Below are 24,252 nucleotides of genomic sequence, written 5' to 3'. Positions count from 1 at the left end.
ATTCTACAAGATCTGTGAATCTACAAGATTTTTTGATACTAAGAAAAAAATGAAAAACAAATCTTACTAGATTATTTGTCAATAATGAATTCTTGACTGTATGAACCTATAGTTTCAATTAATTTCTTGGATCTGCTAACCCTGAGAATAAAATTTCATTGATTTTTCATTCATCCAGATTTGTCTACTATAATGAATATCAATAATTTCATGACTATCAATATAGATAGGTAAATAGCAAATAAATATCAATTTATTTATTTATTAGAGCAAACAATACAATAGTCGGAAAAGAAAAAAACAGGCTATTGCCCAAAACTTCTCCAATTTTTAGGACAATTCCTAATTTTGTCTTAAATTGTTCAAATATTATGTAGGTTATGTCCATTTCAATTTATACACCAAATCATCAATCATCAAGTATACAAATCGGAATAAAACAATTTTAAATTCAGATAGATTGATAATAAAACTTCCGTAAAAACATGAAACAAACTAGATAATTAGATAATTTTATAGCAGAATGTTCGATCTATTAATTGAAATCCTTATAATATAGTGACATTGGATGGCATAGTTCATCATCTTCATAGTAAAGATCACCTTCTCTAATAAAAGGATTTTTTCCATTATTCTATTTTTCACAAGACACATTCCATTGAAATCAAATTTCACGAAAGATATTCATTAATTTTTCCTCATTTGTCAAGTTAATTTCCATGAATTATTAGTAAATACAATTATCTTCTTGCCTGATCCGCTTAGGGATGCCAACGCTTCATCTTGAAAACTCTTTCTTCTCTTTCAACCGCTAGTGTGAACGTCTATCAAAATTGATGATTTTTCAAATAATCATTGATTTCAATCTGATCGTCGTTTATACAACTGGCTGAAAGTTTTTCGTACCCGTCTACTTCCTACTAAAACTGTTGCAACGTTCCTTTTCAAAATCGGAACTGAATCTTCAAAAGTCTTCACAACCAGCTATTGCTCTCTACTCGTAATAGCTACTTCTGTCTTACCAACCAAATTTTCAGCTTCGTGGTGGAATTATTAATTCATTAACTGATTTCTATTCATCAGCAATTTGCAGCTTATTTTATGTCTGTAAATGTTTTGTCAGCAAAATCATGTCCAGGTCTTTTTGTATTGTTTGCATGCTATTATAGTTCACTTGCATGAAAACATTAATTATTTATTATAAAAATATTATTATTTTTAATAGTCTATCGATGATTTCAATTCCACTTCCTTGATTATCATTTGTATGTATTATAAGTAATTTTATGGTATTTCAATCCTTCCTGTATGTTGTTTGTAGAAGATAAATAATGTAAAAAGAAATACGAGCTCTAGTATCACATTTTGATTATTCTGATTTTGACCCATCGTATCTAGAATTCACTTGGAGCGTTTCTCTCCTATTTGTAAACCGTAGTACCCTAGATTACCTATGTAGCTGATGTTTTTTCTGTTGAAAATTTGGAATAAATTTTGTTCAACTCTTGGATCTGGTTTTCCAGATATGAATACTGCAACTCTATTCACCAACTTATGGCACTCTAGCATCAAACATTCCAAATTTATTACACATAAGATTTAACATAAATCGTTTTGTTTTAAACGTTTCAAGGTTTTTGTAAATGCTCAATCTAAAAACATTCTTCCCCTTTCACTCATTTAAGTGTTATTTATTAAAGTATTATATTGAAAATCAAGTCCTGTATATTGTACAGCATGACAATAGGTAACCTTACTTATTAATCCTTTAATAACGGTGCAATATTTTTCAATGTCAATACCTATGTTTTCTAAAAACTTGCTATCAATTGTATCCTCGCTGGTACAATTTCAATTTGAACTAGAATTTGGTTCTAAAGTTCAGTTTAAATGGATATAATTATATTGCTATTGACGAAAAATATAACAATAATATACAGTACTCTGTTATGAAGTCCTCCTCATACAAGATTATTTCATTAGTAAACAATAAAAATAATATTCTGTTAACAAAATATCAAGAGATATTTTAGACTCAGTGTAGACGACTATACTTGAAAAATATCTCTCTATCCGATGACTATGTATATCACTAGAAGATCTTTAACGAATTCACATATTTTATTCATAGAACAACGAATTGAGGTTTTTTTGATTAAGAGTTTCTAGTGTAGTGAGTGAATTCATTGTAATGCATATTTTCTTTACCTTTTTACAAACAATTCTGTCCGATTTTCAGACAATGCTGGTAAGCATCAGACAAAGTGAGGTTGAACTGGATAAGTTGACTGATGACTCATCCGAGCTGGTGCAGATGAGTGGTGAGATGAAAATATCAGTCAGCATTCAGCAGATCATTTCCCGCTTCCAATCTATTCAGACTACAGCTAAGGTAAATAAATGTTATAGCATAGCATAGATGCTCTCTGCCCATGCTACTGATTCATAAGCTCCGTATTATTTGTCTTTTAAAAAAACTAATTACAGCCAATGTTTTGTTAAAATGGGACTAATTTACATGTGTTTAGCGCATTAGTGGTACAATATGTTGAGATTTTATTTTCATTTATGAGAAATTACTCTTTTCGGGTCAAAAATCCAAAATAAACCCTTAATTTAATGACATCTCTAGGCTTTTTCAACTGCGTTTACTAGATACAATGGTCAACAAATTGCCAGTGTGGCAACATACAGTTGAAAGGAAACTTTTGTGTTTCATGGGGTCAGTCAAATTTTAAACTGATATTTTATGTGAGAATAGAATTGGACATTACATGGAGACAATATGATGAAGAATTATTCCAATCCTCCCATGTTTTAAAAGTGTCTACGTTTTGTATCAACTTAATTAAGGCATGCTCCAATGTTTTTGGTAGATTCAGTTTCAGTTTTTTTTGTTGGAAAACATGGAACGGTTGAGGTCACAAGAATCTCATTATATTTTTCTCTGTTATTTATAATCTTTGATGGCAAATAGCCTCTTACGTTAAGCCGTGTTCCCCGCCATTGAAGCCATATTGGAATCTTGAATTTTAAGTTCCCATGACTACATTCTAATAATAAAACAATAGAATAGAAACGAATGGAACGAATAGAAAATATGCTTGAATCCTAAGCAGTACACAAACATCTTCAATTCCACATAATATACAAAATGTTTTGGGTGTATATTCATAATATACTAAATGTTTTGTAAATTGAGAAGACTTGAGAGCATTTGAGAGCATTCTGAGAAGACTGAGAACATTTGAGAGCATTCTGAGAACACTTAGAGCATTTGAGAGTATTCTGAGAAGACTCTGAGAGCATTTTGAGAAGACTCTGAAAGCATTCTGAGAAGACTCTGAGAGCATTCTGAGAAGACTCTGAGAGCATTCTGAGAAGACTCTGAGAGCATTCTGAGAAGACTCTGAGAGCATTCTGAGAAGACTCAGAGAGCATTTTGAGAAGACTCTGAGAGAATTCTGAGAAGACTCTGAGAGCATTTTGAGAAGACTCTGAGAGCATTCTGAGAAGACTCTGAGAGCATTTTGAGAAGACTCTGAGAGCATTCTGAGAAGACTCTGAGAGCATTCTGAGAAGACTCAGAGAGCATTTTGAGAAGACTCTGAGAGCATTCTGAGAAGACTCTGAGAGCATTCTGAGAAGACTCAGAGAGCATTTTGAGAAGACTCTGAGAGCATTTTGAGAAGACTCTGAGAGCATTCTGAGAAGACTCTGAGAGCATTTTGAGAAGACTCTGAGAGCATTCTGAGAGACTCTGAGAGCATTTTGAGAAGACTCTGAGAGCATTCTGAGAAGACTCTGAGAGCATTTTGAGAAGACTCTGAAAGCATTCTGAGAAGACTCTGAGAGCATTCTGAGAAGACTCAGAGAGCATTTTGAGAGACTCTGAGAGCATTTTGAGAAGACTCTGAGAGCATTCTGAGAAGACTCTGAGAGCATTTTGAGAAGACTCTGAGAGCATTCTGAGAAGACTCTGAGAGCATTTTGAGAAGACTCTGAGAGCATTCTGAGAAGACTCTGAGAGCATTCTGAGAAGACTCTGAGAGCATTTTGAGAAGACTCTGAGAGCATTCTGAGAAGACTCTGAGAGCATTCTGAGAAGACTCTGAGTCTTGAATTGCTTTGTTGCGTAATTGTATTTATTTGCTTTCTTGTTTTTGTATTTAATTTCTTTCTTGTACAATTTCCCAGTACTGTGATCAGAAGTATTATAACAATTCCTCAATGCCTTCATTTCTTATTTCAGGAGATCGTTAAGAAATGCGAACAGGCTGTGAAAGACCACGAACTGTACCTGGCCAAATACAAGGAGTGCTCTAACTGGTTGAGCAGCGCACAGCAGAAGTACAACGCAGCCTGTCAGCTGGCCGACGAATCGCAGGTGTCGCAGAAGAGCCTCGAGTCACAGCTGGCACAGCTGGGCGCGCTGTTGTCTGAACGGCCAACAGCTGTTCTGCTGCTGAACGCAACAGTGGAGCTGGGTGAGAAGCTGTACCCTTCGACAGCTGTGGATGGAAGGGAGGCCATTAGTTCTCAGCTGGAGGAACTGCAGACGTCTCTGGAGGCGCTCTATGATGGAGTCAGCAGTACGGAGCGCGAGTTGCAGGCTAAACTGTCCAGGTGAAATTAATGATACAATAATTTGTTTATTAAAAACTAGGGACTCATAAGTCTCAATTATTTAGAAAAAAACAATAACTGTACAGTGTACAGTATAATATTTTTGTACAGGAAACAGTTTTGAGTTATTATGCCTGTTGTTTCCAAAGTTGTATTGATTTTTTTTCGAAACAAATAAAATATAACTTCCAAAACGTTACATAGGAATAGCCTAGTAGGATGTCGGTTTCCCCATAATAATTCCATTTTTTTATCTCGCCCCGTCATATCTATATGATTTGTAATTTTAGGGTATTGATGAATTGTATTGATTTGATTTTTCAGCCCATGTCAGATCTATAAAAGTATAGGAAATATTAGTTGCTATGGCTGCCAGGGTTCCAGGGTATACGAGACCAGGGTTCCATCTTATTTTGTTAGTTTGGTAGTAAGTTGAAGATGACTTTCATTTTCAAAATTGAAGAGGATTTAGATATTGGCCAGCTATTTTAGGTTGATGGTAAGCTGAGGACACATAATATGTATTGAAAAATTATTTTAAAAAATGGATGAAACACTGGCTGTCTCAAACAGAGGTTACATCCTATTAATTATTTAGCTCAGTGAAACTTATCATAAAGCAATAAATATAACAATGGACAGGACATTAGCAATAATAATTTCGAAATACAACAAGGACAATAGTTTGAAATTATTAGAATAGGAATCTAGTCAAATCTCTTGATGAAAACTTTGTTATATATTGTCAGTTCCACTTCTTCATTCGAGCACTGTTCTGTAAGAAATGTAATTATTGAAGCCACGAAACTGCAGTCTTTAATTGCCAATATATTTTATAGAAGTGCTTTCTTTGTTAACTTTATTAACAGAGATTCTACAAAAAATTTGAAATATCTCTTTGTTAAGAGCAACAAATGAGACTCGTCAATTACTAAACATGAGGATAGTTAATGTGATAGGATGAAATATGTATAGAATGATCTTATTATCGAAGTATAAAGTAATCATGGAAATGTTCCTTTTGCAGATGGAGTGGATTTGAAGAATGTGTTGAAAGCTTGCAGAGGTGGCTACGTGAGGCTGAAGCTTCACTGCCAGCTGAACCTGAACTGAAGGCCACATTGGATGAGAAGCGCGCCCAACTACAGGCCTACAGGTAATTCCACTAGAAACAAATGTAAAACAGAATCACAAAAGTCTGTAAATAAATTTTTGTTCAGAATTTTGACTTGTGAATTTATTTAAAACGTTTTAATTGCTTTGTGAAATTATTTTATCATTGTGAAGATATTCAGTCTGATTTACCATTCTTATCATTCATGGAACTGACACTGATATAATTATGAGTATTAAAATTATGTGGCTTTCGGATTTTTCACTGTTATTTTTCAGGAACCTATAACTATTACTCTATAACTCCTTTGCTCTATTACCCTGTTAGTAATCCTTATTGTTCTGCCTACTTCTAACAAAACTGCACCTGTTCTAGTTAAAAATGATAATAGTATTTTGAAAACAACATATACTGTTATGAATAACTATTATTTTCTTTTCAGAGCGGTCCTTCATGATGCAACAATCCACCATCAAGACATTGTCAAGTTGAGAGACAAAATAGAGTCGTTACCAGTTCGGAATGTCCAAGTGGATCAGCAACTAGCAACTCTGACACAGCAACATGCCAAGATACTGAAGAGAGCACAGGTAATTCAATCAATTCTCCATTTACTGTTTCAAGTGGTATAATTTTTCAGATCAAAATTTTCCAAATTAGTTATTATATTAAAATCTTAAGAGTTCAGTGAAAGTAACTTTGTTATTTAATTTGGGTTTCAATCTTTCTAAATTCTTCAATGTAGTTTTCCATCACGAACTGATTATTATAAAATCACTTTTTGCTATTAAAAAGAACGACTAGCAGTCAGATTTCCTCCAATAAATTGATTAATCACTCACTGTGACAACGAGATTTTTCGGCAGGTCCGCCATCTTCCTGGTTGTGCTCATAGACAAGTAGAAGGATAGGATGGCAATTTTTAGTGTGCTGTTATTGGTGTCTATTGGGTTTGTTATGACTGAGAAGGTAATCAAAGTGACTTTCTAAATTCAAAATTTCTTGTTTGTGTTTGCTCAGTAAATTGGACACAAATTTCATAAAGTGGAAAACATTGCCTTTCTCTGGACTTGAATCTAGCATATGAATCAAAATTCTTGGGAGGAACAGTTTTGGGCAATGCCCGTTGGTCCTCACCCAATTATTTCAATGAATAATTGTTTATCTGTATTGTAAGTGTATCTCGAATCAATAAATGATTGAATGAATGATCGGTCATTGCATTGTCACTGAGTGTGTCACAAAGTTAGTATTTGTTTGTTTCTTTTAACAATTATTTTGTGCCAGTAGTATTCATTTTCGTATTTTGTGGCAATTAGTGAGAGTATGACTTGTCAAAGTTAACAGAGAGATGGAGGGCTTGATGTAGAAATACAGCATAGAATAAATTGTGGATGGATGAACTGGAGAAAAATGAGTGATGTTCTTTGTGATAAGAGAGTGAATTGTCAAATGAAGGGAAGTGTATAGATCAGTTGTGAGGCCAGCTATGCTGTATGGAACAGAAACATGGCCCATTTCAAAGAAACAGGAACGAAAGATGGAAGTAACTGAGATGAGAATGTTAAGCTGGATGTGTAGGGTTACAAGAAGAGATAAAATAAGAAATGAATTGATCAGAGGCACTGTAAAAGTTGGACCACTGGGAAAGAAAATGCAGGAGACAAGGATGAGGTGGTTTGGGCATGTACAGCGACGGGAGGAGGATTATGTTTGACGAAGAGTGCAGGATTTGGTTTTGGATGGTGTGAGAGGACGAGGTAGACCTATGATGAGGTGGGGAGATAGAATAGCGGCTGACTTGCGGGAGAGTGGTTGGAGGAGAGAGGAAGCATTGGATAGGGCTTTGTGGAGAGGCAGACTAAGAGAAAGGAATGCCGACCCCATTTAAATGGGATAAGGCACAGCCAAAGAAGAAGAAGAAGAAGAAGAAGAAGAAGTAAGTGTATCTCGAATCAATAAATGAATGAATGAATGATCGGTCATTGCATTGTCACTGAGTGTGTCACAAAGTTAGTATTTGGTTATTTTATTTAACAATAATTATTTTGTCCCAGTAATATCCATTTTTGTATTTTGTGGCAATTAGTGAGAGTATGACAATATTTTGTGCCAGTAATATTCATTTTTGTATTTTGTGGCAATAATTAGTGAGAGTATTACTTGTTTTAACGACGCGATCTATCCAGGAATGCTGGAATATCTAAATATTGAAAACTAGCAGTTAACCCTTGCTCCGCAAGGGTCTAATTTAAAACTTGACAAACTGAAAACTTAACATACTGAAATCTTGGAGAATTTAAAATAGGTCTTTAACCATTTTCGGTAAAGTAAAAATTTATATGCAAAATTTCAAGTTGATCAGTACAGTGGTTCAGAAGTGATGAGGCGTCATTCGTGGATTTCCTTTTCCATACGTGTATAAGCCAGTTGTTCCCTTTATTATATTATATATTATGAGAAATTATGTACAATAATACGTTTAAGCATTAATGAATTTGAAACTGATCTTAATGTAGTTGAATTTTGAATCTACATCATTTATGTAGATGATTTTTTTTTAACGCGTGTAATTGAATGTTGAACAGGCTTTCGTGGAGCGGTATGAAGCGATAGTGGGTGATCACCAGCAGTACACGAAGGCAGTGATGGAAACTCAAGAGTGGTTGGATGCTACACACAACACAGTTCTCTTGTGGGGGGATCTCGACCTTGAACGAATATCAATGCATACTAACCTTGAACGTCTCAAGGTCAGTACTTTCATCAAATTAAATCAATTCACCAATCTACCAGAGAATCAATATAAAAGTTCTTTGTTACTAAATTCTTCTTAGGGTACCTGTCAGTTTTGAACATTGGCAAGAATATTGGCTGTGAGAACTTTGATAGTTGCGCTCCGGAATAATTGAGTGAAGGTTTTTCCAAACCTCAGTTTGGCCAGCCAGGATATTTTAGTGGCCTGTTTCATAAAACTTATAAGTCACCTTTTACATACAGGAGAATCATCACTCCTATCAAATGCTCAATATTGGCGTTAAAATCAGCTGTTCCTGTATTAAGTGTCTTCTAGATTTTTATGAAACAGGCCCCTGGGCATTTCATAATACATACCGGTAGTAGAAAATATATCACGGAATTTCGAAAAAAAGCAACAAACAGCAACAAATTGTTGTTACAATTAGATAGGCCACCTACAACTATAATAATCCCATACAATTCAATCATTAAATAAGAATATAATTGAAACATGAATAAATGCAAAAAACATATGACAACTGGTTCCTGGGTTGGATGGAATTCTAAAACATCTTCTCAAGGATGTAAAGGTATTTCCTGAATAAATTAATTGTAAAACTCAACAAAGGAAATTGTGTGTAATAAAAGTATTTTCTTAATAAATTGATTGAATAACTCAACAAAGAAAATTGAATGTTAGAGTTTTTCCTGAAATTGCAGACAAAATCATATCAATTTGAAATATAGGTGCTCAGGCTGTCCCACTTCAGAAATGGTTCTACCTGAATAAATTTATTGAATGAAAAGAACTTTTCAACAAATGGAGGATGTGGAAGAAATACTTACATCGTCAATAATCTAGTAATATCATTCTTATCTTCCAATCTTAATTCAGTATAAATTCTATAAATTATTTTTGAACTCTTATTAAACTTGATTTAATATCTTAACTGTTTCGAATTGCATCGTTTATTAATATCTTCAACTGTTTTAAATGATGTACCAGATTTGGTTACCTCATCTGATGCTAATGCTGTATACAATCAATGCATTATTGCTATTATTGTATTTAAATGTTGAAGAAAATGATACATTCTTCCATTGAGAATTGCACTGTTATCCACAATCTAAGAATTTTATTTTATCATTTTCTCTTTTGAACAGAACCTTCAACTAAGTTTACCTGAAGAAGAGCCACGAATCGCTGGGATCCGTGCTCTGGGCGAGAAGGTGTTGCCAGGTACAATAGCTGAGGGCCAGGTCAACATTAGAGCGCAGATTGATTCATCTCAACAAGAATGGGAAGGCCTAGTGTCAGCCGTCAAGTAAGTACAATATTAAGAGCAGTGTATGTGGACTAGAAAATAGTTTTATGAAGAAATTTGTTCGTTGTAGAGCTACTTATCAAGGAAGTAGTTATTTGCTTTCTGTAGTCGGTACAGGAATGGTCACTTCACAAGGTAACTGTAGGAAATAGTTATTTGTGCAACTAGTGCGCAAAGTGATAGTTTGCTGCACCGAAAGAAACGTTTACGAACGAGGCGTAGGCGAGTGCGGAATAATGGTCTCTTGAGTGCAGCAAACGAACTTTGCGCACGTATCTCACATTAAATTTTTCCTACAGTTACCATTGAATATGGAAAGTGGGTGATTATGGGTAAAATTCCCTGAAATCCATCAAATGTTTTTCTGTGTATTTTTATTATTAATAAAAACCTTAATTTATTTAAAATTGAATAATAATAATTAAATCATAATGATTAGTAATTAAATTGAAAATTTATCTGACTGCTTGAAGGGGGTTTATCTTATGTAAGCATTGAAATGACTATAGTGAGGTCCACGTTATAATGACAGTATTTGATAAACTTTGATGTTGCTATCGTTCGACAAAGTAGGTAGTACTATCCTTTTCTAGCTCCACAACGAAGACAAATCTGTTTTTGACAATGTAGAAATATAATTAATCAAGGCACATAATAAATAGACAACGCTGTTCTCCACTGCCATTATAACGTGGACCTCACTATACCACAGTCAGTGTTACCAAATTAATTTTGATTTTCCTGCACTGGTGCTCCATATAACCTACTAACTATTTTGCATTGTCATGCTGCAAATCTGGAGTACGCAAAGTAATACTTTGCGCACTAGAGCGGAAAAGTGATTCTTTGCGGCCTGCAATCAGTGCAGAAATGGTCACATTTCAAGGTATCTGTAGGAAAAGTATAACTATTACCCTATTTGTCTATCCTGGTAGACAAAATTCGGACGGAGCTACGGATATGAAGAGGATCTCGGATGTTCAATTTGTACTTATCTATACCAAAAACGTTCAGTTTCTTGTTTGAGACAGATTTTTATTCAGGATATGGTATTGAGATTCTTAGTAAAACAGGTATCTATTCTTAGTAATACAGAAATACAGGTGTGTATTTATAGTAATAAGAAATGTATTCTTGTTAATACAGGTATTACGATGCAGTTAATTTTTCAATTATTTAATAAACAATGACTGATTTGGCTTTTATTTTATCGAGCTTCTTCAATAATATGTTTTTCCATTTATTCATTCAATCATTCAGAATTACACAACATACAGAAAAGTACTACAGGCTAAAACGCCCAAAACGGTTCCAATTCTAATATTTATACAACAGTCCAAATTTAATGTAGCTAGGTCATGTGTCACTTCAACATTCTTCAAGTACACACTTAATTTACAATTCAAAACACACTCATCATCACACACAAATCATTTTTAAATTAAAAAATACTTTTAAATTAAAATGTTAATTTTTAATTTTAACAAAATTAAAAAAAATGCTATTCCAAATTTTACATAACTACTAATATGGTTCTATTGTAGATTGTAAAAATTCCACTGCCTTTTCTCAGGTCGACCATGGAAGCATTGGAGGGAAAACTGCAGCAATGGAGTGAATATGAAGTGATGAAAGACAATTGTCTGGTATGGCTCAGAGAGACTGACACAAAACTACATGCTGTGGATCTGAAGCCTACTTTGGAAGAGAAAAAGCAGCAACTTGAAATCCTCAAGGTATCTGAATTTGATGTAATATAATTATTGTTGTTGATGAAAATTTTATATTAGTGAACTTTATTTTTTCTCAAGTAACTAGTGTATTAGGCTAATTAACTTATGTTTCTTAGCTATTATAATTGAAGTTTCAATTTTATTCTATGAAATCATTAACCCTTTGCGCTCTCCAGGCCAGTGTCACTGGACATAGCTGATTCACTTGTAAGCTTGAATTTGTTTAGTGTCTGCACTTCCGCTCAGCTCTCCTGTCCAGTTCTACTGGACAAGGCTGTATCCATCTCCCACTCGTAATAAGATTCACCCATGATGCCTCTACAGCTCGGATTTATTTTTTCAAACCAGTACTCTCATATTTGAAAAGACAGTATTTGAACTTTTAAGTTTTTGGAGGCCTCATTTAATTTTGTAATACTTTTTTCAATAAAAGTCACATGTTTTCTTTCTTCTTGTTTTGTTTTTTTTAATTTCAAAATTAATACAATATTATCCTCAGAGTTACTGTCACTGTCTTTAGTAGTATATTCTTCATCACTATCACTGTCCGATAATTCAAACTCTGATGTTTCTTCTTCCAAGGCACTCCTTATTTCTTGGTCAGCCATAACGAAAATTTAAGTCAAAAATTAAAAAAAAACAAAATACGATTACTTAGAATAGAAAATTATTATTCGAAATGGTGGAAAATATCAATAAAAAATATCATTCAAAAATAATTCAATTTAACTTGTTGAAATTAATAATGTTGAATTCAATTTTCTTACAGGAACTGCAAGGCGAAGTTCGTGCCAAAGAACTGGAAATGGATTCAGTGACCGAAAGAGCTCAGCAATTGCACAAAGCATCAACACGCAGCTCTCAGATCACTGAGTTGGCACAAAAGTACCAGCAAGTTTCTTCAAAAGTCAAGGTAATCAACATTTTCTTACAATTGCCAAATTATTTGTATATCTTGGTTCGACTATTCTTCTGATGATGCCTTCATTGCCAGCCCCTAGGTTGTAAGTAATAAGAGAAATGATTGATTATGGCAGATGATGTCCCTTTTCGCAAGAGTCCATATGATATAAATATGCTAATCTAGTTGGACTGGCGTATTATTTATTATCATTGTTGAAAATAATTATTATTTGTGCTTCTAATTATTAACATTGTTGAAAATAATTGACCAAACGTAGTGAGGTCTATGTTTTAACTCGGATTTTCTTTTGTCTGTCTGTATGTAACGCGATTACGGCCAAACGCGTTTATAGAATTCGGTGAGATTTGGCAGGAATATTCCTTTTTCAACTGCGCGTCGATGTATACACAAGGTTTTTTTGTAATTTTGCATTCTAAGGATAATATGAAATGAAAATGAATTCCTTCATACTCTGATATCACTATAATAAAGTACTCTGAAGATAGGATTAATCAGACTATAGAACTATTCATAATCAATCAGCTGACAAGTGGATTATACAGATGTTCTGGAGAAGCCGTGTCTATTTCTATAAGGTCTATAGTTTCAATCAAAGTCCTTAAAGAGTTATGCATCTTTAAGGTCTTTGGTTTCAATATTTTGTTTTTCAGTCATGGTATTATTATGGCTGCCCATCAGTATCAATATTCTCACATTTGAAAAAAACTAATTTGATAGGTGATTAAAAATAATCAAATGCTGAAGAAATTTTAATATTTTTGATTGTAAAAAAATAATTTTCATCATAAGGAAAGATTATCACGGAACTGGATGAATCATATCATATGGAATACAAATTCAAACGTGAACTGAATTTCTTAACATTTCAAACCGGTAACATCAGATACTTGTGGATGAGAAACTGCGTGAGGTCTACTGTTCACAGAACTACTAGTTATTCTCAACTTCAATTCATAACTCAACTTTATTCTAATAATTCTCCACAAATCATAGATTTGAATATGTTTTTGAGATTTAATTTTATCATTCTGTTTTTCAAAGTTGATTTGTAATGTGGAATAATTTACAAATATCTCAAACAGTTTATCATTGAGTTTCATTATTAGTACTTGCTAGTATTTGAAAACCCTCCTGCATCAATCAATATTTATTTATTCATATAAAAATACAATCCAGGTAAAAACAACAGACATTCGCCCAAAGCTGCTCTAAACCTTAATAATTTGGAATACACAGTCTAGAGGTTATGTAAAAATGATAACTTAATTCACACACTATTTTGAGACCAAAAAAATGTATCTTTGTCTATCCAATAATATGTAACATTGCTTCTCCCACATTCATATCATAAACATCTGCATCTGTCAAATTTGAACAGTTTAAAATAATATACCAGGACCATATTAAAAAATCCAAAGAACAGTTCTGTCACTGAATTTTGTAATCTTTACTGGCTCGTATCTGTAAATCAACCGCATCAATCAATGAGTAACATTATTTACTCTACCTTGTTATTCATGATAAACATTAGTATTAGTCAAATTTTGAAGGTATTTGACTACATTTTCTAATCAGATTGTGATAATTTTGCAGGTAACATTACTTACTCTACCTTATTCATAATAAACATTAGTATTAGTAAAATTTTGAAGGTATTTGACTACATTTTCTAATCAGATTGTGATAATTTTGCAGGTAACATTACTTACTCTACCTTATTCAAAATAAACATTAGTATTAGTCAAATTTTGAAGGTATTTGACCACATTTTCTAATCAGATTGTGATAATTTTGCAGGTAACATTACTTACTCCACCTTATTCATAATAAACATTAGTATTAGTCAAATTTTGAATGTATTTAACCACATTTTCTAATCAAATTGTGATAATTTTGCAGGACCTGAACAGCCGTTGGCAGCAGTATGTGCAGAGTCATTTGGAGTTTGATAGTTTTATTGCTGAGTGCTCTCAGTGGCTGGAAGGCATCAAAAGCAAACTTCAGTACTGCTCAGATCTCAGTGCATCTTCACAGAAAGATCTTGAAGGCAAATTTGAGACAATTCAGGTAAATAACTGGTACAGTTTTTCGATTTCTCCAATTTTACTTTCTCAAAATTGTGAATTGCCCCTTCATCAACTGTTAAATTCAACCCTTTCTACTAGATAACTGTAAAAAGGGACTAGTTTCCCAATTTTCTCAGATTTCTCATAAAATCAAATTTTGATTTTCATCGTCAATGAGCTTGCTTGATATCAGGACCAACTGTGAATAATTCAATTGAGAAAAGAATAGAAAATTCTTCCATTTTCTACACAGATTTGAAGTTAACATGAGACTGAAGAGAGGAATTGTTTCTTACACATCAATTTTTTTATATTTTTGCCTTTTCAAAATTCTTCTATATAATACTATAACAAATAATTATTTTCATTTAATTCCAGAGGTCATCTTTGTAAGGCTGATCAAAATACTAGGCCTACACTCTCCATAATATGTTTAAAGTATAATAGTTTGATGTAAAATGATGAGATTTGAATGCAGTTCCTATTTATCAGAGTTATTAATTTTTTTGATTTTCCTAATTTTGAAGTAAAGCTACGTTTACACTATGTAGCTGGAGAGCTGTATAGCTCTGCTTTATAGCAGAGCTATATAAAATTCTAGCTACATATAGCTCTGCTATAAAATTAGCGTTAAATCTACATATAGCAAGGCTACATCTAGCATAAAATTAGCGTTAAATCTACATATAGCAGAGCTATATGTAGCTCTGCTCGATGTAGCTCTGCTATAATTAACCTTGTTGCCATTACTTGTAGCAGAGCTACATATAGTTTGGAATAAACCAGTATTCACTGCTCAGTTCCCAGCCAGATGCCAAAGAAGAAGGTAGTTCTTGCAGAAGCCGCTGCTTTCGCCGCAGCTACTGTGATATTTTCAGCACAGAGAAGAGAAAGAAGATATTGGTTAAGACCCTCACTTCAGGCTGGGGAACTATACAGTGGTAGTAACCTTTTGAAAGACCTAAATGAAGATGATAGAAACTACTTGAATTATGAAATTCGTTCGCGCGGCGCAATGCGCAGTAGCCTACTAACACGATGACAACAAATGAGTTCAGTATAATCTGGTGGAAACCCAGCAGGCACTAAACAGCTGCAAACAACAGTAAACAGCTGTGGCAGCTTTCCTTCAAGGACAGAGCAGCTACATCTAGCTCTGACTATAAACAAAAATTGACATGTAGCAGAGCTACATATAGCTCAGATTCTCTTTGATGTTTACCAAAAATTTTGGATAGCTCATTTTCTGCTATATAGCTGAGAAGATAGGCTTAAAACTGCTATATAGCCCGGCTATATAGCAGATCTCCAGTGTCACTTATTGAACTTGTAGCAGAACTATATAGCTGTGCTACATAGTGTAAACCTAGCTTAATTTGTTCATCTTTCATTCTTATTACTTTGACTCCATTATCCTTGATGGTTATTGATGGTGCTCTCTCAATAATTCAATATTCTATCTCCAATATGAACAATCCATGAATGATATTTGAATATTATTATGAATTGCAAAAGAATTTAGGATAACTTGAAAGAAAACGTTCTATGATACATAATAACTTCAAACAATCGAGCTAATGAAACTAAAAAGATGTCCGACTTGCCTGCTGCTCTACATTAGAACTTACGTATGTGTTCTACATTAATTTGCAAACCATCGTTGACAGGACCTACTTTTGTACAAAGAGGAAGGATTCAGCAAGATCCAGGGCTCAGTTGATTTGGCACAGATAGTGTTGGCCAATACTGCTCCAGCCGGACACCAGCCAATCAACCAGGCCCTTGCTTCACTGCAGGAACAGTGGAGCGCACTCGCCACTAAAATGGTCGAAATCAAGGTTAGTGGACATTTTCAAATAATGAAGATTCACTGAAGATAAAGAGTTTTAGTAGGTACATTTGTTATTTCTAATTAATTTATCAATTTAAGCCATCTAAATTCAAAATTTATACTTTAAATGTTTATTATGGACCAAAATTTTATAAAAATTGTACACGTGAAATTCTAACCTTATCTTAGACTTTGTCATCTATAAATTTGGAAGAAAAATAGCACAAGGACTACCTTATTATTTTATCTTTCAATGTTATCACATTAGTGTTTTGCATTGTAAATAAATAAATACAAAAATAATATATTAAATGTGATTGAATGGATAAATATAAAGAATTAATTTCTCGGTCGGAGTGATTAATATACAATATCGAGGCACCGAGCTTCGCTCGTTATTTTTATTCATTGATAAACAGAACACAATTCTCTAAAATGGTTGTGTTTATTTCACAGCTGGCTATATGTCATCTTATGAATTTCAGGGGTGCGATATTTTCACATACTCACTCGCTCACACACTTGTTTACTATCCACAGCTGTTTCAGCCAAGGATGAATTATCCTTTTAATGTCGTTCAGCGAGTTTTCCCAAGGATAAGACCTAGTGCAATCGAATTTTTATATCATATACCTACTATGTTCCATATTTCGTGAAAATCGTTAGAGCCGTTTTCGAGATCCGTTGAACATAAATAACCATTTATAAAAATACAAAAATTGCTCGCTTAATATAATAGGATTTGTTTCGTGATAAATTTTTGGTTGCAGTGACCAATACATTTTCTCATGGTAGCCTATTTATGTTTAAAAATGTGTGTTTAGGATGCATTCAAATGATAAAAACGTGAATTATCAGGTATTCTTTTTAATTTTGCGATCATATCATGATTAATTAACTCAAAATTGTAATGATCTATCAGCTATTGAATATCGACTTCTTTTATTCGTTGACGTGCCGAAGTTTGGACAGCAATGTCCACTCTACCTGTTGACAACGAATTGAACTTGCTATTGATTGATGAATGTGTTATTTTAGACGATTCTTGACGACTCCATTCAAAGATGGTCGGGCTTCTTGGAACAAATCCATCAACTGAACAAAACTGTTGGCTACTTGGAGGCCGGCTATGCCGAAACTGTTGAATTCCAGGCTACCTTGTCGGAGAAACGAGCTCAATTGGAGAGAATCAAGGTAAATGATTCATTTTTTAAATGTATAACACTTATTTTCCAAATTCGATTGAAGTCATTGGATGTAGCCTATTTCGTAGCATAAATATAACATTAATGGTATTGAACAGTGCACAATAAAGAATATCTTCCTGTTTTATTTTCAAGAATTTTTCAAACAAATTTCATTCAATTGTATAAATTCATCGCACTTCATTACAATCACAACATACTATAGTGATGTCCGCGTTATTATGACAGTATTTGATTAACTTTGGTATTGCTATTATTTGACAAAGCAGATAGCGCTATCCTTTTCTAGCTTCGCAACGTTGCCAGATCGTTTTTTAACAATGAATAAATATAGTTCATTAACAAAATATTCAATTTCAACTATGAAAATTCATTATTAAATGAAAAATGTATTTACTTGACGAATAAAATATACTTCATTGTTTTTAACAAGAATTAACAGTTAATTACAGATAAGTATACCGGTATCAGCTATCTTCTATAGAAGGCAATGGCAAGGCAGAGAATCTGCAATGTTGTTCTCCTATCTTTCTCCACTGCCATTATAACGTGGACCTCACTATAATGCTCAAAACTGTTCCTCTTACAATTGCAACAATAGTCAAAATGTAGGATATGCTTTAAACTTCTCTAATAAACAATCACACTCGAAAAATTAAGACTAAAAATAGTTGATAGAAATTTCTTGAATGAACATCATCAAAATAAGTCATTCAGATAGGCGTGACTTTTGTATTTTTGTGTTTGAATCTTAATTTTAAAATTGTGTCTTTCAGAGTCTGGATGAGAAAGCACGTTGTGAGAAGATTGAGGTGGACAGTTTGAAGGCGAAGGCAGCCGAGATGCTGGCCAGTGGTCAACAAAGCCACGCTGCCACTCAAGCTCAAGAAATCCTCGACAAGTTCGATGCACTTGCTGAGAACATCAAGGTAACGTATTTGGAAAAGTATATTGTGGGTGATGTTCCTCTATGAAAATTGGAACTGCTATTCTACATGAATAAAGCTTCTCTATTCTAAGTTCATTCATTATGCTGTCTGATTTGAATTTGCCGTGAATATTTAGGTCTAAATTTCATTTATTCAAAATTATTGAGCAGTTCAGAGTTTTAACAGTGCGATAGCACCTCCTTTCAAAAAATTGATTTCATTTTCTTGAGCTTGTTTCAGGGCATGTATCAATTTAAAAGAAAGTAGAAAATATCAAGTGATTGACTGACTAACCCTTCAACTAACCTCAACCTCTCCCTAAAAAACCCTCTGAGTGATTGGCTGCGACCTTCGAACTACGAGATTCTATAGCCTAAAACATTGAATTATTTAGAAATTTGGAAATCAGAAAACAAAATCAAACTAGAGGTATTGAATTTGGTTGCTCAATTACTACTCTATTATGCTTCCTAATCTGAGCTTAGACCTTCCAACCTATTTCTAATGTAAGTTTTTAAAATAGAGATGCTTACTTACTTTCTCCTCAGCTCTACAAGTCTTTACAACCCTTGACCTCCCACACATAGCCTCTCCATCTGTCTCGATCCTCGGCCTGCCTCCTCCAGTTACGAACTCCAAGCGTCCTTAGATAGTGTTACACATCATCCGTCCACCTATCTCTTGGTCGACCTTTTCTTCTTCTGTTATATATTTTCTCTTTCCATATACATTTCACCACTCTTTCATCTCTCATTCTCAACATAATATGCCCCATCCATCTTATTCTGCCAGCTTTCTATCGACCGCGCAATGTCTTCATTGTTTAAGAACTCTTCTATTTCAAAATGTTTTCTTCCTCTCCAGAGACCATTCTCAAAAAACAGGGCATAAGATTCTTCTCACCACCTTTCTTTCAAAAACTCTCAGTCTTTGTATATCTCCAGCAGTAAGCACCCATGTTTCCAATCCGTAACACACCGCAGGCTTCACCAATGCTTTGTATAATAGAGATGCTTCCCATGTTATTTAAGGCTGTGCAAAGGCTAAAAATAAACTTTCTACTGGTGATATTTTTCAAAGTTTTTCGATTCTTATATCATCAAGCTATCAAAATAAAATAGTTTTCTCAAGGAAACATTTTTTTTAATCATTACTTTTCGAGATATGAGCGCTTAAAGTTTAAATTTTTGGGACAGAACATTTAAAATTCGGTAAGAGATAAATCCATGAGATTCAGAGGATGAATTATTCTTCACGGTAATTTTGATTGAATAAAACAAAAATTTTCTAAAAATATCAATTTCTCAGAAAGTTATTTAATATACTAAAAATGACCAAAAATAACTTAAAGTTGAGTTATCTTTGGGTAATTGAATAACTTTCTCAAAAACTGATATTTACAAAAGATTTTTGTTTTATTCAATCAACAATACCGTGAAGAATTTATCCTCTGAAGTTCATGAATAGAACTCTTACCGAATTTGAAATGTTCTTTATCTCAAAAAGTAATGACCGGAAAAAAATGTTTTCCCGAGAAAACTCTTCCATTTTTATAGCTTGATGATATATCGAAATGATCGAAATGACATATCGAAAAACCTTGAAAAATATCACCAGTAGAAAGTTTATTTTTAGCCTTAAATGGAGTTACTTTTACTCCCTAGGGAGCTTTTCTGTTTTTTAGTTCCGAGAGCGAAAAAGTGCTACTTTAGTATTATATTCCAGTAAATTAGTAGTGAGTAGTGAGTACTTTGAACAGTAGGTGGAGGAAAAATGTTTTTTTTCTCATTTGTATCTCTGCTTTGCAGAGCCTGCTATCGTCGCGCGAAGAACAGTTACGCGACCACCGCGCCTACAAGGAGGCTTCCGACGAGCTGATGCTGTGGCTGACGCGGGCGCGCGAGAAGGTGCCATCAATGAAGCAGCGATCGCTGAGCGACAAACTGGCCATCGAGACGGCGGTGACGCCACTCGACTCGCTGCTCAACAAGAAGGCGCAGGGAGAGCTGCTGGTCGACCATCACAACACCACTGCGCAGGTCACACTGGCCAGCACCTCGCCCCAAGGCCAGGAGGCCATTGCCAACGAAGTGCGCGCCATGGCCGAAAGCTTCCACAACTTGTTCAGAGGTGAGGAGGCTTAAAAATATTAAAGAAAAGTTTATCCGCTTTCAGGCTAAAGTAGAGAAAAATATGTTCCCCACAATGGACGTTCTTATATGATGTGTACAATCAGTGGTAGTGATGTTGCACACTAATGTTCGTTTTTACACTTATCAATCAATCAATCAATAATCCTTTATTGTCATAAAACACAAAATGTTGTAACAAACGTCGAATATTGTAACAAACAGTCAGAATAATTAGTACAACAAAAGTGGCAAATAGTAATAAATTAGCTGTAATTAATAAATAGTAATTATTAAAACGTGGTCCACTTGAATACTAGGGTACCCAAATCAGTATTTCCAACATAAGTCACAACAAAGCTGTTGAGTTAAGGCTGTGGAAAGGCTAAATATAAACTTTCTACTGGTAAAATTTTCCAAAGTTTTTCGTTTTGTATATTATCAAGCTATCAAAATGAACAAGTTTTCTCAGGAAAACATTTTTTTCCGATCATTACTTTTTGAGATATGAGCGAACAAAGTTTAAATTTTTGGGTCAGAACATTTCAAACTCGGTAGGAGATAAATCCATGAGATTTAGTGGATGAATAATATCTCCATGATATTGTTCATTGAATAGAAGAAATATTTTCTGAAAATATCAATTTTTAAAGAAAGTTATTCAATCTACTAGAAATGACCAAAAATCACTTTCAGTTGAGTTAATTCCATGAAGAATTTATCCTCTAAATCTCATGGATTTATCTCTTACCGAATTTGAAATGTTCTGTCCCAAAAATTTCAACTTTTGGCGCTCATGGAAAGTAATGATTGGGAAAAACTTTTTCCTTAGAGAAACTCCTCATATGCACATAGTTATTGTTAACTGTGTTAAAATATATTGTATGTTTTACAGAAATCCAAGAGCAGAAGGATCAGCTGGAAGCTATGGTATTCCAATGGCGCGAATACAAGGAAGAGTATGAGCGTCTTTCAGACTGGCTGCAGCAGATGGACATTCTTGTCAAGGCACAGAAAACCGCTCTTCTGTCGACCGTGCAAGAGAAAACTAAACAAGTTTCCGATGTGCGAGTGAGTACTTTGCTCCAATACTACTGTACGATAAACAAATATTTTGTTACAATGTATTCACTCGATCAAACTAGCACATGAGAAAACAATTTATTCTCATTTTCATCCAACTTCTTGATCTAAGATGTTTACATTCGTAGTCTGAAACATCACTTTAATAAATCTCGATAGGAATGTGTGACGTTTCAAATGTTATGTTGAAATCACATTGATAAAATCACTCTACAACACAAATGGAATAACTTCACTATTATTGTGTTGTTTTTATATTCTAAATATTATTGCTTTCTCGTTTTCATTTGCAGGATGTTCTTGATCAGCTAGAGAAAGGAGAAGGTCAGATCACAAGATTCAACCAGACTGCTTCCTCTCTGCTGTCTTCCCATTTGGACACTTATGTCAGTAACCAACTGCGACATTTGAACTCTAGATATCAGGTAATTTACTAAGCCAATCCCAACTATTTCACGTGAAACTACACTATTTAACTATACTACAGCAGATTCTTCATAGAGTTGAAATCTATCATGAGTCTGAGGATCAGAGAATATGTTATTGAAGTGTTGGTTAGATAGATACGAGAGTTAGATACTCGTAGATAGATAGATAGATAGATAAATTTCTCGATCCATGAAACATCTATAGATGCATAAGACCACTTCAAAATACAAAGCGTCGGTTTCCGAGATCGGCATTTAGCTAAGTTCTAGACTTTAAACAGATGGAGTCAGAAAATTGGCTTTCCGAAACGGGGCGTAGTTGCAGTCATTGTCATAGTCACGTTTGAATTAAATTTTGAAAAACTAAAAAAATGAACACAAAGTAAAATAAAGAGAAAATAGTGTAGAGTTTCAGCTATTTTGAATTATTTATGAATGTTTCATTTCGTCAAGGAAAAACGTTTCCAATTACAGTATAGAGAATTGAGAAAATGTAGATTTATTTTGCTGTTAGGCGGGATGCACACCGGAGAAACGCATTTCGTGAAGCCCTCTTTCATGAAACTTGTTTCATGCAATCCGTTTCACTCGCGCATGCATACAAAAGAAACGTTCCCTGCTTAGTCTTATCAGTCGATTGCGAGCAACTTTCGTTTCACGTTTCCTGAAACTTTTTTTCACGAAACGCGTTTCTCCGGTGTGCATCCCGCCTAACTGTCACTGCGACTACGCCCCGTTTCGGAAAGTCAATTTTCTGACTCCATCTGTTTAAAGTCTAGAACTTACCTAAATCCCGAGCTCGGAAACCGGGTCTAAAACACATACATAACAGAGTACATATCAATAAGTTATATGGTTTCAATGGTTGTGAAGCATTATAGTTCTATGCTGGATTCAGACAGCTGAAAAATCTCTTCAACATCATAAAAGGGGTTTGAACAGAGTTTTTGAACATAGTTTTTTGAACTCTATAGTTTCCATGTCTCTAAACTTGAGGGGAAATTTATTAAATAAACGTCTACCCGTTTTGATTATTATTCATGATCCTGAGCTCAGTATTGATTATTATTGATATTTCAGAATTGAATGATGGAAAACATAGAATTCTCTCAACTAGGGACTCGTAAACGTAATGACAAGTTTTTTGAATATCCTGATATTCGAAGAACTTTTCATATATTCTTCAAACTTGAAAATATTTATAAAGGATGTAAACTAATGATTGTCTAGATTTGGAATACTTCAATTTATTATGTGATCTATGTTTGAAACATAAACTTCTCTGAAAGGTTGTTGATAATCTTTTTTTAGATGCAAGTTAACGTAATGACAAGTTTTTGGTATATTCTGATATTTGAAGAACTTCTCATATATTCTTCAAACTTGAAAATATTTCTAATAAACAGAATGTAAACTAGTGATTGTCTAGATTTGGAATACTTCAATTTATTATGTGTTTTATGTTTGAAACATAAACTTCTCTGAAAGGTTGTTGATAATCTCTTTTCAGATGCAAGTAAACGTAATGACAAGTTTTTGGAATATTCTGATATTTGAAGAACTTCTCATATATTCTTTAAACTTGAAAATATTTCTAATGAAGAGAATGTAAATTTTATTATACTTCAATTTATTATGTGTTCTATGTTTGAAACATAAACTTCTCTGAAAGGTTGTTGATCATTTCTTTCAGGTGCAAGTTAATTTGGCAAAAGACGTGCTGAAGAAGGTGGAGACCAACATGGAGCAGCACAAGCAATACGAGGACAATCTGACCAAAGCCAGGGCGTGGATTGAGAACGCCAAAGAAGTGATCAGACAATGCAGTCAGGCGTCATCCAATAGCAGTCGAGAGACGTTGGAATCCAGACTGCAACAGATTCAGGTGAATGTTTATCGAATTTATTTGTAGGTTTTTCTAAAGTTGATTCTTAAGGTGCGTACAGACTCTCGCTCTGCTCCGCAACCGAACGTCACTCCAGCAGAGCGATTGATGATCGACCGGCGAGCAAGAGTAGTTCGACCGGGGAACGCGAGAAGAGCTAACATCTTCCGTAACGTTCATGATGGGTGCGTGGGCGGTCCGACTGTGGTTCGATGGTGGTACGAAGGCGGTACG

General features: G+C 34.1%; 1 protein-coding gene across 1 annotated transcript in view; it reads left to right on the top strand.

Moving 5' to 3' along the window:
* LOC111053776 (nesprin-1-like) overlaps positions 1 to 24,252 on the top strand; it is a 189,600-nt gene that overhangs the window by 79,729 nt on the left and 85,619 nt on the right. The window contains exons 47-62 of the mRNA XM_039429393.1: positions 2,240 to 2,392; positions 4,253 to 4,626; positions 5,654 to 5,782; positions 6,183 to 6,330; positions 8,329 to 8,493; positions 9,644 to 9,804; positions 11,378 to 11,540; positions 12,307 to 12,450; positions 14,362 to 14,529; positions 16,196 to 16,366; positions 17,398 to 17,553; positions 18,341 to 18,493; positions 20,302 to 20,623; positions 21,518 to 21,693; positions 21,999 to 22,130; positions 23,827 to 24,018. Of these exons, the coding sequence (XP_039285327.1) occupies positions 2,240 to 2,392; positions 4,253 to 4,626; positions 5,654 to 5,782; positions 6,183 to 6,330; positions 8,329 to 8,493; positions 9,644 to 9,804; positions 11,378 to 11,540; positions 12,307 to 12,450; positions 14,362 to 14,529; positions 16,196 to 16,366; positions 17,398 to 17,553; positions 18,341 to 18,493; positions 20,302 to 20,623; positions 21,518 to 21,693; positions 21,999 to 22,130; positions 23,827 to 24,018 (2,907 nt within the window). The remainder of the gene's footprint in view (positions 1 to 2,239; positions 2,393 to 4,252; positions 4,627 to 5,653; positions 5,783 to 6,182; positions 6,331 to 8,328; positions 8,494 to 9,643; positions 9,805 to 11,377; positions 11,541 to 12,306; positions 12,451 to 14,361; positions 14,530 to 16,195; positions 16,367 to 17,397; positions 17,554 to 18,340; positions 18,494 to 20,301; positions 20,624 to 21,517; positions 21,694 to 21,998; positions 22,131 to 23,826; positions 24,019 to 24,252) is intronic.

The sequence above is a fragment of the Nilaparvata lugens genome, chromosome 5 (assembly GCF_014356525.2).
Source record: "Nilaparvata lugens isolate BPH chromosome 5, ASM1435652v1, whole genome shotgun sequence".
NCBI classification, from domain to species: Eukaryota; Metazoa; Arthropoda; class Insecta; order Hemiptera; family Delphacidae; genus Nilaparvata; species Nilaparvata lugens.
This window is presented reverse-complemented; position numbering and strand designations above follow the sequence as displayed.